This window comes from Lygodium microphyllum, chromosome 24 (assembly GCF_053477565.2).
Source record: "Lygodium microphyllum isolate KBCC chromosome 24, Lygodium_microphyllum_v1.1.10, whole genome shotgun sequence".
Lineage (NCBI taxonomy): Eukaryota > Viridiplantae > Streptophyta > Polypodiopsida > Schizaeales > Lygodiaceae > Lygodium > Lygodium microphyllum.
In genome coordinates this window covers 10,538,210-10,552,008 of record NC_141158.1, presented here as the reverse complement: position 1 = coordinate 10,552,008, position 13,799 = coordinate 10,538,210, and the positions used below count along the sequence as shown (strand labels likewise).

General features: G+C 41.4%; 1 protein-coding gene across 1 annotated transcript; it reads right to left on the bottom strand.

The window, feature by feature from the left end:
* Window positions 1-10,078: 10,078 nt before the first annotated feature.
* On the bottom strand, window positions 10,079-12,589 carry LOC148014836 (uncharacterized). The gene is made up of 2 exons (XM_087665984.1): window positions 11,129-12,589; window positions 10,079-10,985 (listed from the first exon to the last, which is right to left on the bottom strand). The coding sequence occupies exon 1, from the start codon at window positions 12,260-12,262 to the stop codon at window positions 11,612-11,614; it is 651 nt and encodes a 216-aa protein (XP_087522110.1). The 5' UTR covers window positions 12,263-12,589; the 3' UTR covers window positions 10,079-10,985; window positions 11,129-11,611.
* Between the last annotated feature and the right edge of the window lie 1,210 nt (window positions 12,590-13,799).

Genomic DNA, 13,799 nt, shown 5'->3' with positions numbered 1-13,799 from the left:
CATCCATGCATGTATCAACGACTGCATATTGTTTCGAGATGAATACGAGAGTATGGAGACATGCCCAAAGTGTGGTGCTCACAGGTATCGACAGGACTTGCAAGGGCAAACCATCCCTCAAAAAGTCCTCAGACACTTTCCGCTCATCCCCCGCATAAACCACATGTTTCGCACGTCTACCATGGCAAGCTTGACAATGTGGCATGTGCAGAATAGGTCCACGGATGGAGTTCAACGAATATCAGCAGATTCTCGCGCATGGAGCCACATTGACTCTATCTTCCCAGGCTTTGCGCGAGAGCCAAGGAATCTTCGGCTCGGTCTCGCCATGGATGGTGTGAACCCATTCGGTCTGCGCTCGACTTCTTATAGTGTGTGGCCTATAGTGCTTGTCAACTACAACATTCCTCCATGGCTTTCTACGAAGAAATGACATCTCATCCTTAGCTTGCTCGTCCCAGGCCGCTACAAAGTAAAAAATATGGACGTGTATCTTCGTCCATTAGTCGATGAGCTTAAGATTTTGTGGGAGGAGGGGGTCACGGTGCAAGATATGAGCAGGCGCGATGGTCGGCGGTCAGCCAACATTCGAGCCATTCTCATGTGGATGATGCATGACTTTCCGGGATTGGGAGAGTGCTCACGTGAGCAGACCTTTGTTCTCGCCGGTAATATCTATATTTTATTTCATTCAATCAAGTATTCACTAGGTCGTGGATCACCTTGCAGGTCTCGTTACCTCAGGTTATCATGCATGTCCATTGTGTGGGCCACAGTTAGACTCCCGAAGGTCACGAACCATGAAGAAGATGGTATATCAAGGACACGCCACTTTCTTGCCGGAGGATCATGAACTCAGGGAAGGTTTTCTTGGACGACCTCCAGCACGTATGAACGCTGCAAGCTGGTACGAGCTGAAAATGGTAAACCCGGATTCACATCCAAATGGAATGCGGCGGTTCTCAATTTTCTACGAGTTGCTATATTGGACCCACTTACAGGTCAACCACTTGTTGGATCCCATGAATATTTTCAAAAATGTAGGCAGCTTGCTATGGGACCACATCACAGGAAAGAGAGACACTATAGGGGCACGAATGGATTTAAAGGAGGTAGGTAAGATGGAGGCGCTTTGGCCGCAGTCGAGTGCTGAAGGGGGAGTGCAGCTTCCTCGCGCTCCCTGGGTTTTGTCTACCAAAGAAGAGCGCATTGTGAAGCAAGTAATCAAGTCTATCCGCACTCCGACGGGTATGATGTGTTCTCTCAGGTCCGCATTTTCTAAAGATGACTAGATTTCTGGGCTAAAATCCCATGATTGGCATAAGATATGTCAGGTTTGTGAACAGAATGGATTTTAATTAGCATGGACATTTTGAAATTTGAAAAGTGACCATTATTCTTAATGCTTTCTCATTTTTGGCAGTTTGTCCTACCGATCGCGATCGCGGGATGCCTAACTCCAGAAATTCGCGGGGCCATTTACAAGCTGTCGACTTTGGTGCAATGGATCTCACAGAAAGAGATTATGACGTCCTCTATTGAATCCGCAAGGCGGGGAGCAGTTGAGACGGTCTGTCTCTTTGAGAAATACCTGCCCACTAGCATGCTCACGATACAAGTTCACCTTCTTGTGCATCTTGTGGATGAAGTGGAGATTGCTGGACTTGTCCATACGCGATGGATGTTCTTCCTAGAGCGCTTCATGAAAACCCTGAAAGGCTTTGTGCGACAACGATCTCGTCCGGAAGGTAGCATGGCGGAAGGTTGGTTGGTGTCAAAGGCGTTAGTGCATATCTCACAATGGCTACCAACGGTGGAACCAGACAATGAAATGCTATGGACGCTGAAGGACGGTGACAGGCTGACTGGAGATGTGGTGGTTGGAAATGGGGTAGAAAAAAGAATGGATGCCTCAATGGAAGAGAAGGTGAATCGCTTTTGTATATTGCACCATGCCTCCATGGAGACGTGGCTCGCCAAGTACCAGATTGCAAGGCAAGATCGAGAGGAAGCACGAGCCGAATTCCGACGCAGTACGCGTCATCGACCGATTCGATATCCCGAAGGCATGGAGGAGATGCCGCGGTTTATGTCAACACGATGGTTGCATGGAGCCTTGACCGCAGCATCCAGCGAAGGGACAGAGGTCTCAATGGAGGAGTGGGAGTTCTCGAGGGGATGTAGTCCAAAGGTAATGAGGGGTTTAGAATGTGTCATATCTAAATTTGCTTGCTACATCTAATTTGAGTGTTTCAATGTGCAGTACAAAATATATAGTGCAGCGTGGTCGCGCGGACGGCATTTTCGGGTGGAGCGTATTGACAAAATGCGCTCCACAATGGACTGTGGTGTCATGGCAAGGTTTGAGCAAGATAGCCGACGACGAGCAACGGATCCGAACACGGTTGTGGATGAGATGGAGTATTTTGGGAATTTGTAAAGTATTATTACGGTGGATTACCGTAGCTTCTCCATGATAATATTTGACGTGCAGTGGTTCAAAGTGGTACTTGGAGGAGCTGGCGTAACAGTTCGACGAGGTCCATCTGGATTTCTCGAAATAGATTCCGAAAAAAAATGGATGGATTTGCGCGACACCTTTGTGTTGCCGGCCCATTGTGAACAGGTGCAACTAGGCATTTGCTTGCTAATCGTAATACGACATGGTTTATGTCACAATGGTTTGAAGACGGTTTGTAAGTATTTGTGAACAGGTAATCTTCTATCCAAATCCCCGACAACCTCGATGGTGGTATGTTATACCTTCAACTCCTCGAGGTGCGAGAGTATACGATCAAAGCGATGTTCCAGGCATAGATGAAGAAAATATGCAAATAGAGGGATCGAAATTACAAGGGGTGGAGGCCACCGCAAGCTTGGAGCCTGCATTGGCTAACAATGATGGAAATACAGAAGTCGTAGAATTTTTTGAGAATGAGACAGACTCGTTGTTTTGTAGTGACATGTCTATCGACCTTCCAGTGTATGCAGAGTTGTGTCAGGAGATTAACATGGGACCATAGAATACTTCATTCTTGGAGAATTGTATTACTCAATTCGTTGTTTAGATCTTCCATAAAAGTAGATAAGATATGCATTTTAAGAGGGATTTTTCAAAAATGATTTTATTAATGTGCTTTGTATAGTTTAAATTGATTATTCTAACATTATTTTTTATATGTGCAGGTATCGACATTTTCAAGATGAGTCGAGGGATGAGCGATGAGGAGTTTCAGGAGATGATGGCACGTATGTCTCCAGATCAGCTCGCGAGATTCAGAGAGATAGCAGATCAGGAGCTGTCTCGTTCTTCGTCAGGACGCTCTGCTAGATCAGCTTCGGCGCGATCAGATGCTTCAGCTTCGAGTAGACGATCTCGACGCTCGCGACTTGGGCCAGAGGGAGGGACTGCGACTGCAGGAGGATCAAGGGGGTGCTGTTGTGGAGACACGGACGCGGTGTCTCCGCCTCGTCGTTCAGCTAGAGCTCGGTCACCGCCAGGATTTGTCACACCTGTCGGGACGTCCACTCCAGTTACTCCGGCTTTTGCGCAGCCATCGACAGATGTCACGCCTTTTGGTGGCACCCCCTCTGGTGGCACTCCTTTTGGTGGCACACCCTCTGGCGGCACCCCTTTGTGTGGCACTCTGGGAGAGGGTACCCCCGTCGGTACACCGGATGTTCAGGGATCTCCTAGATATGCCCAGGAGCGTGGACGGAGATGGGAGAGGGCCCATACAAGGCACACTCCTAGGGATTATGGATACCTAGTGGATGGCAGGTCAGGAGCCATCATCATGAATGATGAGGGGAGGAGGGTGATGGCTCGCATGAGGGAGTTGTGCCAACAAGTTTTTCGGCACAACGTCCTGGATCATTGGAGGAACATACCGGAGGGGAGCAAGGAGTACATAGTAGCATCCTTGCACGAGGAGTTCCCAGTGCCAGCCGCAGTGGATAGATTCTCTACGGGCTGGATGATGGATTGCATGCGTGCATACATGTCACATAGATGATCCGACGCACGCAAGGCAATCAAGAGTGGGGCTCCAAAGCTCGAGTGGTTAGATGCAGACGACTGGCACCGACTGAGGGAGGAGGCTACAAATTCACCAGGACGTTGGAGTCAGCAGCGGGAGGCAGCGAGGGCACGAATCGAGGCCGGATCGGTACATCATCTTGGGAGTGGCGGCCACAGGACATATTTGGAGGACTTTGTAAGATTCTCTTTTGTTTTGCTTATTTGTTTTTTTGAGATATTCTTTGTACTGGCAATCATGTTTCTAATAGTTAGCATTTTGTTTTCTTTGCAGCACTCCATTACAAATCGCTATCCGCAAGGCCTTGAGACTCGATATGCGGAGAGGCACGGTCTCAGATCATTGATCGACCGATTGTATAGACGCGGCGGCCCAGTAAGTTACTCATCTTTCTTGTCCGTAGTTACCATGAGATATTTAAATGCATTATTGTATGGTGGATTGATATGTTGTTTCTTTTTCTGCAGAATCCGTTTGATGCTCCTTTACAGCGGGAAGAGCTTTCGGGGGACGACGATTTGTAGCTCGCCCTTGGATCCTTAGAGCTCACATACCTTTAGTTTTTAGTCGCCCGATCTATGTAGACATTTTCTATGTATTAGTGATATTGTTTTATGATTGTACCAATCGCATTTTATGCGATATCATGTATTTATTTCATCCATCAGTTTTATGATTTCAGTATACATTCTTTTTGTTTGCAAACGCTTTGTATGAAGCAGTGCAGAAACTATTTTGTATGGCTCTCATACAGCACACAGTGCTATATGTGGCAGGGCAGCTTGCTGCCCTGCCACAAAATTTTTTTTTTCTCTGTTACCGTCACTATTTGCGTCGCAAATTTACTGCACGCGTCGCTATTGCCGTCGCTATCAGCGTCGCAAATTCTTTGTAATCGTCGCTATATGCCTCGCAAATGCGACGCATATAGCGATGCATATAGCGACGGTTATAGCGACGATTCTATGGCGTCGTCAATAACGACGCTTTTTGCGACGACGGGGGCAAATTTTGTTGTTTGTATTTTCGTCGCTTTAAACGTCGCTATAAGGTCTAAATCTTGTAGTGTATGTGGATCAATGTAACCTATTTAAGAATGGCATGGTTATTGACAATAACTATGATGTGTTCCAAAGCCTCCATGGTTGTTGAAATGATAATATCAATAGTAGAAAAGTGGTATTGATCATAACTATGGCTACACACGGTCATCCTAATGAATCTAAACATGACAATCTCAATAATGACAAAAAAGAATCAGAAAACCTTACAGCTACTCAAACAACGAAAAAAAATGCATACAAGGAAGAGAACTTGATGGACTATATCAACTCACTTAAACAAAACTTGTGAGTTTGGAGGCTTTTCCAAAAAACTTGTCGTAGAGATGCAAACTTGATGTACTACATCAAGTTGACCAAAAAAAATATGAGATCTGTCACTTTTCAAACTTGGTGATAAAAAAGCAAGAAAGCATAATCAAAATGCAAAAAATTAGAATGAATTTTTTTAAAAACTCCAATCCAATTTTAAAAAATTATATCAAAATATCATCGTTCAATTTTAACGAAATTTGACTTCAAGGGTGATATCACCAAACCCACACCAAGGGGGAGAGAGGGGTGGGCTCCAAAAATTGTCACTAGCTCTCTTGGCCTCCCTTGAAAATAGTTATTTTAAAAAAAAAAAATTAAAAAAAACGTACCAAACCAATTTTGGGCTCTACTACTAGACATTTTATACATTATAGCAAGATTGAGAGAATGCAATTAGACTAATTCATGGTAATTTTGTGTACTACAATCAAGTTATTAAAACTGAAGAAAACTTTCTAAGAAACTTGATGTATTACATCAAGATTACCATAAACTTGATACATTTTATCAAGTGTGACAAATTAAGATGATCCAAAACTAAAGTGAACTTGATGCACTATATCAAAACTTGATGGATTATAGCAATCTAACTGAAAAAGTAATAAGATTTCAAGGAGACAAGATGCATTGCATTAAGTAAGACAAAATAATGATATTGAAATTTAAGTGAACTTGATCCATGGCATCAATTTTGTTAAAATATTAGCCAAATTTTAAGAAGATTTGATACACTGCATCAATTTTTTAAAAACATTAGCAAAGTTTATAGAGGAACTTTATGCATGCATCAACTCGATAAAAAATTTAGCAAAGTTTATAAGAAAGTTGATGTGTTGTATCAATTTGGGTGAAAAATTAGCAAAATTTCTAAGAAAGTTGATGCACAACATCAACTTAACTAAAAAATTAGTAAACTCTCAAATAAACTTGATGCAATCTATCATGCACGACAGAAAATGATATACATATCAAATGAACTTGATACACTATATCAACTCATCTAAAATATAAGTTACAACTCTAGGAAACTTGATGCAATATATGACCTTAGAGATAATTTAGTAAAGTTTATTTGAAACTCGATGCATTGTAACAATTAAGACCCAAAACTAATACAAAGAGCGGGTAAAATTGATGCATTGCATCAAATCGAATGCAAATTTAGGGAAAACTCTAGGTAACTCGATCAATTGTATCCAATTAGCTATAACATTTAACAAAATTCCAAGGCAACTTGATGTAATGCATCAAGTAGGAACAAAATTTAATACAATAATTATGTGAGATTGATGCATTACAATAGATCGATACAAATATTAACAATCATCATGATGCATTGTATCAAGTATACCAATCTATTAACATAAATTTTAAGAACATTATTCCATTAAATCAAGTGAAACTAGATATTATAACATATCTCTACTCAAACTTGATACATTACATCAGATTGGTCGTGGAGATATTGAAATTAAAAATTTAATATAATCCATCAAGTTATCTTTAAGAAGTTGGAAGTTTCTTAGAAAATTGATGTAGTGCATCAAGTTCTCTATAGTCTTGTGAAAATTTCTTGCTTGAGTAATCAAACATGTTTATTATATTCACTATAACTTGATGCAATGAATTGAAGTACTTTTATCAATCATTATTCTTATTTAAGTCATTATCTAAATAGAAGGCCTATAAAATCCAACTATCTATACCTCTTACAACACATTTGCTTTCTTGAACTTCTTAAATAATTTATCATTTCAATAAAAGAAATCTTTTAACACTAGCCACAAATCACTTATGTTGGCATTTTTAATTGTTGTTACAAGCTATCAATTACTTTATTTTGTTGATCTCTTGCTTGCAAATGAGAGAAATAAGGTATCTATCCCTTCTTATAAACAAAAATTTCCAAACTTAACAAGTCAACCTACAACACCTTTACATTGATTCCTATCATGTGACCTAACTCTAACCCTAACCCTTAGCTAACTCTAATCCTCAACTACTCTCCTCATAAAAGACCATCGAGTCTATTATTATTCCACTTTGCTATTGTCAGTGAGTTATAGTATTATCCTCAAGCATTTCCCCTATTTCTGTTGATAGCATCTACACCATATCTTTTCTGATCTTCTATGAATTGATACTTTGTCTTTTGGTTCCTATGATGGATCTAAAGCTCTATCTTTTGAATCCTTTGACATGGAGATCCTATCAAGTGCATGTAGTCCAACCCAAGAAAAATGATGTGGATATTGTCAAAGAACAAGATGGATTGTCTTTTGATCCATTTGATCCCAATACTTGTGAGGACATCAAAGGTTCCCTAGATGATCCAGAGGTGCAATCATTAAAGTATGTAGATCACTCATACTATCAATATCACAAATCATTTGAAGATGTTTTATGTATGCAAGAAGACTATGGTGGTAATACAATTATGCATTTCCAAAAGAATAGAAGAAATTATGGTATGGGGCATGCTAAGTTACTTATAAATGATCCACAACTACATTGTAATTTGATTGTTACTAGAAGAATTGTCTTTCTATATATGGTTATCAAAAATTGAAGGTACATCGGCAACATTATTTCTCTTTGACATATAGCTAATAGGATGCTTTTCCTTCATCAATGGTGGTACCATAAGTATGTGAAATTTTTGAGTATTGTTTTTATAACATGGTGGTTTGCAAAATAGGCCTGAGCCTATGCAATACTCGTCTTGAAAGAGTTAAATTCAGAATGCCTAAGTATGATGGATATAGACTTGAGCCTTAGACTTGAGCCAAATGTTACCATTGGTCCTCTAGGCAGGGTTGTTGTTTCTTGGATGGAAATGTACTTTAAGGCACATTGTGACATTATGCTAACAACTAGAAGGTCCTATCTTGCAGATAACTTTACTAGGATTGAAGTATATTCCATCTATATGCAAGCTATGCTTCAAAATGCAAAAAATTTTATTAGCTATCCGCATTTCACTAGATTGCGGAAGTTGTTCTTCATGAATGCATCAATCCCAAGGAAAGTGAGAATTGAAGTATACAACATTTGTGCAAATTTAAAAGCTCAACAAAAAATGCAAGAGATGACAAGAGCTTGTGATGGCAAATGAAGCATTTCAAAATCATTGGGAAGGGTAATCAATAGAGAGAAAAAAGGCCATGCACCATAGGTGTAAGTGTTTTGTTGTACTAAAAAGATATATTGAACTTGTCATTGATGGTATGGATCAAAAGAAGTCATGTTTAGATCATTTTTCTCATCTTCCAAAGAATATTAGTAAACAAACTCTTGTACAAATTCATTTAATGGGATACTTGTAAGAGTTCACCCTAGAGTGTTCTTAACTTATCCAAATGTTCATATGCAATTCTTAAAGAGAAAGTTCGTGGTTTGTAAAAAGATAATGATGATGTTGATGTTGATAAGCATATGGAAATAAGATTTACTAGAAACACAATTGAAAACGGAAAAAAGGAAGTTCTACATTTAGATGAAAGTAATGCTCTTGTTGACAATGGGAAAGAGGATGCATCATCTAGTTCAAAAGGTGAATGGAGAGAAGCTAATGATATTGATGGTACAACACAAGAGAAAGATGAAGAAGAGTGAATACCTTACAATAATGAAATTTATCCACATTTATCTATCATTTTTGTAATTAGTATAAATTTAGTAAATGATTTAAAATCTCACCAACATGTGTATATGGAGTCTAATAGTGAATAGTAAGTTTTACATGATGGATCAAATTTTTGTACTTCTCTTATAATCCCCTTTTAATTTTTCTTTCAAAATCAAGGTGCTTTTCAAGACGATATGATACTATTAAAAATTTCTAGTCATTTTCATATTATTTTTTCAAAACATTGACTCAAAAAGTGTGATTTTGAATAATAATATGAAAAATTGATAGTTTTTAAGGTAATCTTTGAAAAATTTCCAAATTTTCTGTTGAGATTAAATATTATCAAAAAGGTTTGCAAGTTTGTTTTGATTGTTAAATATAAATAGCTAATAGTTTGATTTGATGTGCATTTTTAGACATTTCATGAACAATATCAAGACACTATGTACATGCAATTTTTTAGAGTTGATAGAGTGGCAAAGATATAAAGGTGATGCTAAACTATGCTAGATTGAGAAAGGAGACAGGTGATATCTATAGACAAAGCATTAGAAATAATATGAACATATTGAGAGAGGAGTTCAAAAAATTTATAATAGCAAATAACAAATTAGTTTTTAAGAAAATATGAAACTTGAGTCTCACACTTCATGACATCCATGTATTTAATTAATTTTTATTTTATCTTATCTCAAACTTATCTAATTATGTTCTTAAATGCTCAAAGTTTTAGAGTTTCAAATAAATATGTGGTTGTGAGCAATAGAACAAGATTTACTGCATGATACCTATCTAGCGAAATTTTTCCATATCGCAAAAAAATACCTATATAATGATACATTCTCTATGTACCAAAATATTATATTTATCTAGTTTTTAGTGAAATAGGTGGAAAATCCCTTTTTTTCCTACTTAGATATTTTTCAAAAGGTTATTTTGGATCTTAAGAGGCCACTACTAATGATGAAATAAGAATGACAAAAATTAGACAATTAGATATTTGAGATCCACCAATAAATAATATGAAAATAGAATAAAAACAATTAGATAAGCATTGCACGAGTCATGTTTTCACATGAACTAATAATTAGAGAGCTCTTATTAGCATATGGTTGACATGCCCTTTTGAGGGGTTGCTAGCAGGATTACTTGTGAGTTTAGGTAATTTCCCCTCTAGTCAAACCACTTGGGTGTGATTGTGGATTAGTAGCAATAGCAGTGATTTGATTAGATGCTATTGTTATTTTCCAATCTAATCCTATAACTACTACTTTTACTCACAATCTACACCATAGCAGTGATAATATAATTCAAGGCAATGGGAGTCACAAGCAATGAGCCTAGCATGATGGCTACAATGAATTTCCTTTCTTTTTAAACTTTTGAGAAATATTTTCAAAGGTTTTCAACCTATGATCTTAAACATCTTGTGCATATAGTTGCATGACATGTTTCTACATGTGGGGGGTCTCCATGTTTATCATGTATGCAAACATGCACAAATGTATGTACACTTGTTAAAACATGATATTTGCCAAATTCACTCTATGAAAAGAAAAGAAAAATTGTTACTATGCGTGCTTAAAGATGTATACCCATTAGGACATCACGTTACCAAACTCACTCTAGAACAAATGGCTAGTTTTGTTAGAGGATGACTTTGGAAAGTGACTCTATAATAATTAAAGTCAATTTGCAATTAACTAGAGTATAGATAAACTTTATATTATGTTGATATTTGCATGGAAAATAAGTAGATGTAACTATAACTTTGGAATATCAAGAAGCTTTACCTTATAAAAACTCTTTATGCCAACAATGAGGGTGTGGCACAATGGTTTTAGTGCCACGAGTGCTAGTTCACTTGCTAGGCAAGACAAGGTCTTGCGAGGCTCCGTGGTGTGAAATCCTCGGATTTGATCTTTCGGTTGGAATAACCTTGGAGTACAGAGATTGCATGAACAGTACCAAAATATAAGCCACATTCAGAAAAAGGGCGAGAGAGACTTCCAATTAGCAAACTGATACTATGCCTATATTCATAAGAGGACGCATAGGAAATGAAAGGATGGCAAGCTCACGATTGAATTGAAAAGTAAGGGTCGTGTCGTGGAGAACCATGTGACTTTGCTTGAATCTAACCATCATAGGCCGAGGATGGTGGATAGGGAGGGCGAGGTCCTTGGGAGTACCGTGGATAACGAGGACGGGGAGGGCGTGAGGTGGATGACGAGGAGGAAGGATGGACTGGATATCGCGGGGTGTTGTAAGAAGGGACCTGAGGAGACCTTTGGGTGGATGAGGTCTTATGAGGGTGGATGACGAGGAGACGGTAGGGGCGAACGGTGTCGTAAGGGAAGGGAGGGGGGGAACGGAGCTGGAGCCATCGGACACGGACCGTATCGAAGGCCAAGAAGTCGAAGCTGCGCAAGAGGACCAGGATGAAGCAGCCCACGCCGACGGCACGCAGGACGAAGCGCTGGGACCTGGGAGCACGGAGGGAGAAGTCGGGCTCGGGGACTTGCAACGTGCGCCAGCTGAAGTACACAAAGCCGGGCCTGCCCTCATAACCCCCCGGCGGCTCCGGGGGATTCAGATACGATACCTGCAGCCCGTCCGCCACCGAGAACAGCCCCCGCTCGCACACCGCCAGCGCCGGGTGCATGGACAGCTTGCAGGGCGCATCCAGCAGCCAGCCCTGCGGCGCGCCCGCCTCCATCGCCAGCTTGATGGCCAGCACGTGGCCTGGCGCCGGTTGCCTCAGCAGCCCGATGAGTGAGTCCCCCCAAAACAACAAGTCCTGCCGCTCTAGTGTCACCTCCTCCTGATTCTCCAGCTCCGACATCACGTCCCCAAACCCCCTCCACCCCTTCATCCGCCCCACACGCAGCCACTCCATCAGAAAGTGCATCTTGGCCCTGCCCGCGCTCTTGCTCGAGCTTGGCCCCTCGTCCAGTACCTGCTCGACCGGCAGCCTCTGCTCCTGCACGCCGACCAAGAAACCCCCCTCGCCGTAGGCCACCGCCGATAACCCGGTCAGACTGGCGAACCCCGGCAGCGCATGCGGGTTGCCTGTATTGGTGGGGTCCACCAGGTGTAGCCCCGGCGGCGCTCCTGGGTGGCTCCTTGTCTCTAGGAGGATGTCCGGCCCGGCCGCCCAGACGCCCTCCAGAGAGCCGAGGCGCTCGTGCATGTGGAGCTCCAGGGGATCCCATGTGTCCTCGCGCAGCCTGTAGCGGTACATGATTCGAGGGCCCTCCCTCTGCGAGCCCGCCTTCTCGTTCAGCGCCACCAGCAGCACCCACGCCTCTCGCCGCCCGTAGTCGCCTGCCTCCATAATCGCTCGTGCCAACTTCGCTGCCCTCTCCTGCTCTAACCTCGCGACCATTTCTTCATCTGCCTTCCCGTCCTCGTCCATGCTTCTGCCTGCATCTGATCCGCTTGCTTGAGAGCAGCTCCTGCGGCTGCATTCGGGCGGATCGTCAGACGTAGCCATAGCAATCACGGTCTGCGCAGGACACTTGCTCGCAGAAGTTTTCGGTTTCATCCAAGGGACGCCGCCAACGTTATCAAGGCCCTAAACGTCGTGATCGTTTTTACGCATATGAAACCGTGACGACGGGCCACGTACTATTTAATGTCTCAATGGCATCTTGTTAAGAATAGAAGGTAACGTGGGAAAAGGACCTCTCCATTATCACAGCTTTGTACTTTGATACATACTGATGGCCGCATTAAGAAGACGCATTCTGTCCGTTGCAGTCTGTTAGATTGCCACGTTGGCAATCTCTCTCGCTCTCCCTACTCTATCAAGTCTCTGCACGTGGCAGTGTCCCATTGACCAAGCTGGTGATCCTGAACCCCTACGGCCAATCAGTTCTTGCCATGTCACATAGTGTGACACCTCCCCCCGAAAAAGGAGGATAAGGCATGTGTAGCCAAGAAATATTGTTTAAAAGCGGGCATCAGAGCATCAAAAGTGGGTGAGTCCCTTTTTTTGTTTTTTGGAAGTTGAATTGGTTGGAGTTGTTGGTAGGAGTTTTTTCCTATTGGGAGTTGTTGTGAAAGAGAGTTGCCATGCCAAGAGCTTGAGAGTGTGGTGAGTTCTGCACATGTGTCTAGTGTCTTGTTTGCTTGTCTAATATGCAGTGTTATGTATTTGTTTTGTAGCTATCATGTTGAAAGGATGTTGTGGCTGTACTGCATGTCCTATGTTGAGATGTGGTGCGATGAAGGATAGCGTCGGCTAGAGATACTGTGTGTGCCATCAAGTGTGTGTTTGTTTCTTCCTGTATTGATAGAGTTTCCCGCTTAAGTGTCTTTGTGTTGCCATGTTTGCTCAACAGGTGCTGGGTTGATTCTTTGGATGTCTATAGGCTGCATCATGTGACATGTCGGGGGCAAAGATGATATTTCCTACTACTAGTGATGATTGTACCTATTGCCCACTATCAGCCAAAAAGAGTTTGAAAAAGGGCTTTAGCCTTTGGAGATATGCTATTATTGTTGTCTCCTTGTTTAGATTTTTCATCTTGTATGTGTACTATCTTAATCTCTCTTGTACTTCAAATGTTCCAATGCACCAATGGATTAAGGATTTTGACAAGCATGATTTCCTCATTGGAAAATCAATGCTAACTAGTTGTTCTTTATGGTATTCCACATCTTTGTGTGTTGCATCATAGAGTCCTTTTTGTGTTTGTTGTGTTTGATGCAAGTTATTGGATATTGTAGACCTTAGCACACTACAAG

Bases quoted from the DNA above. Each gene is read 5' to 3' on its own strand.
- LOC148014836 (XM_087665984.1), bottom strand. From the start codon at position 12,262: ATGGGATCCCCTGGAGCTCCACATGCACGAGCGCCTCGGCTCTCTGGA.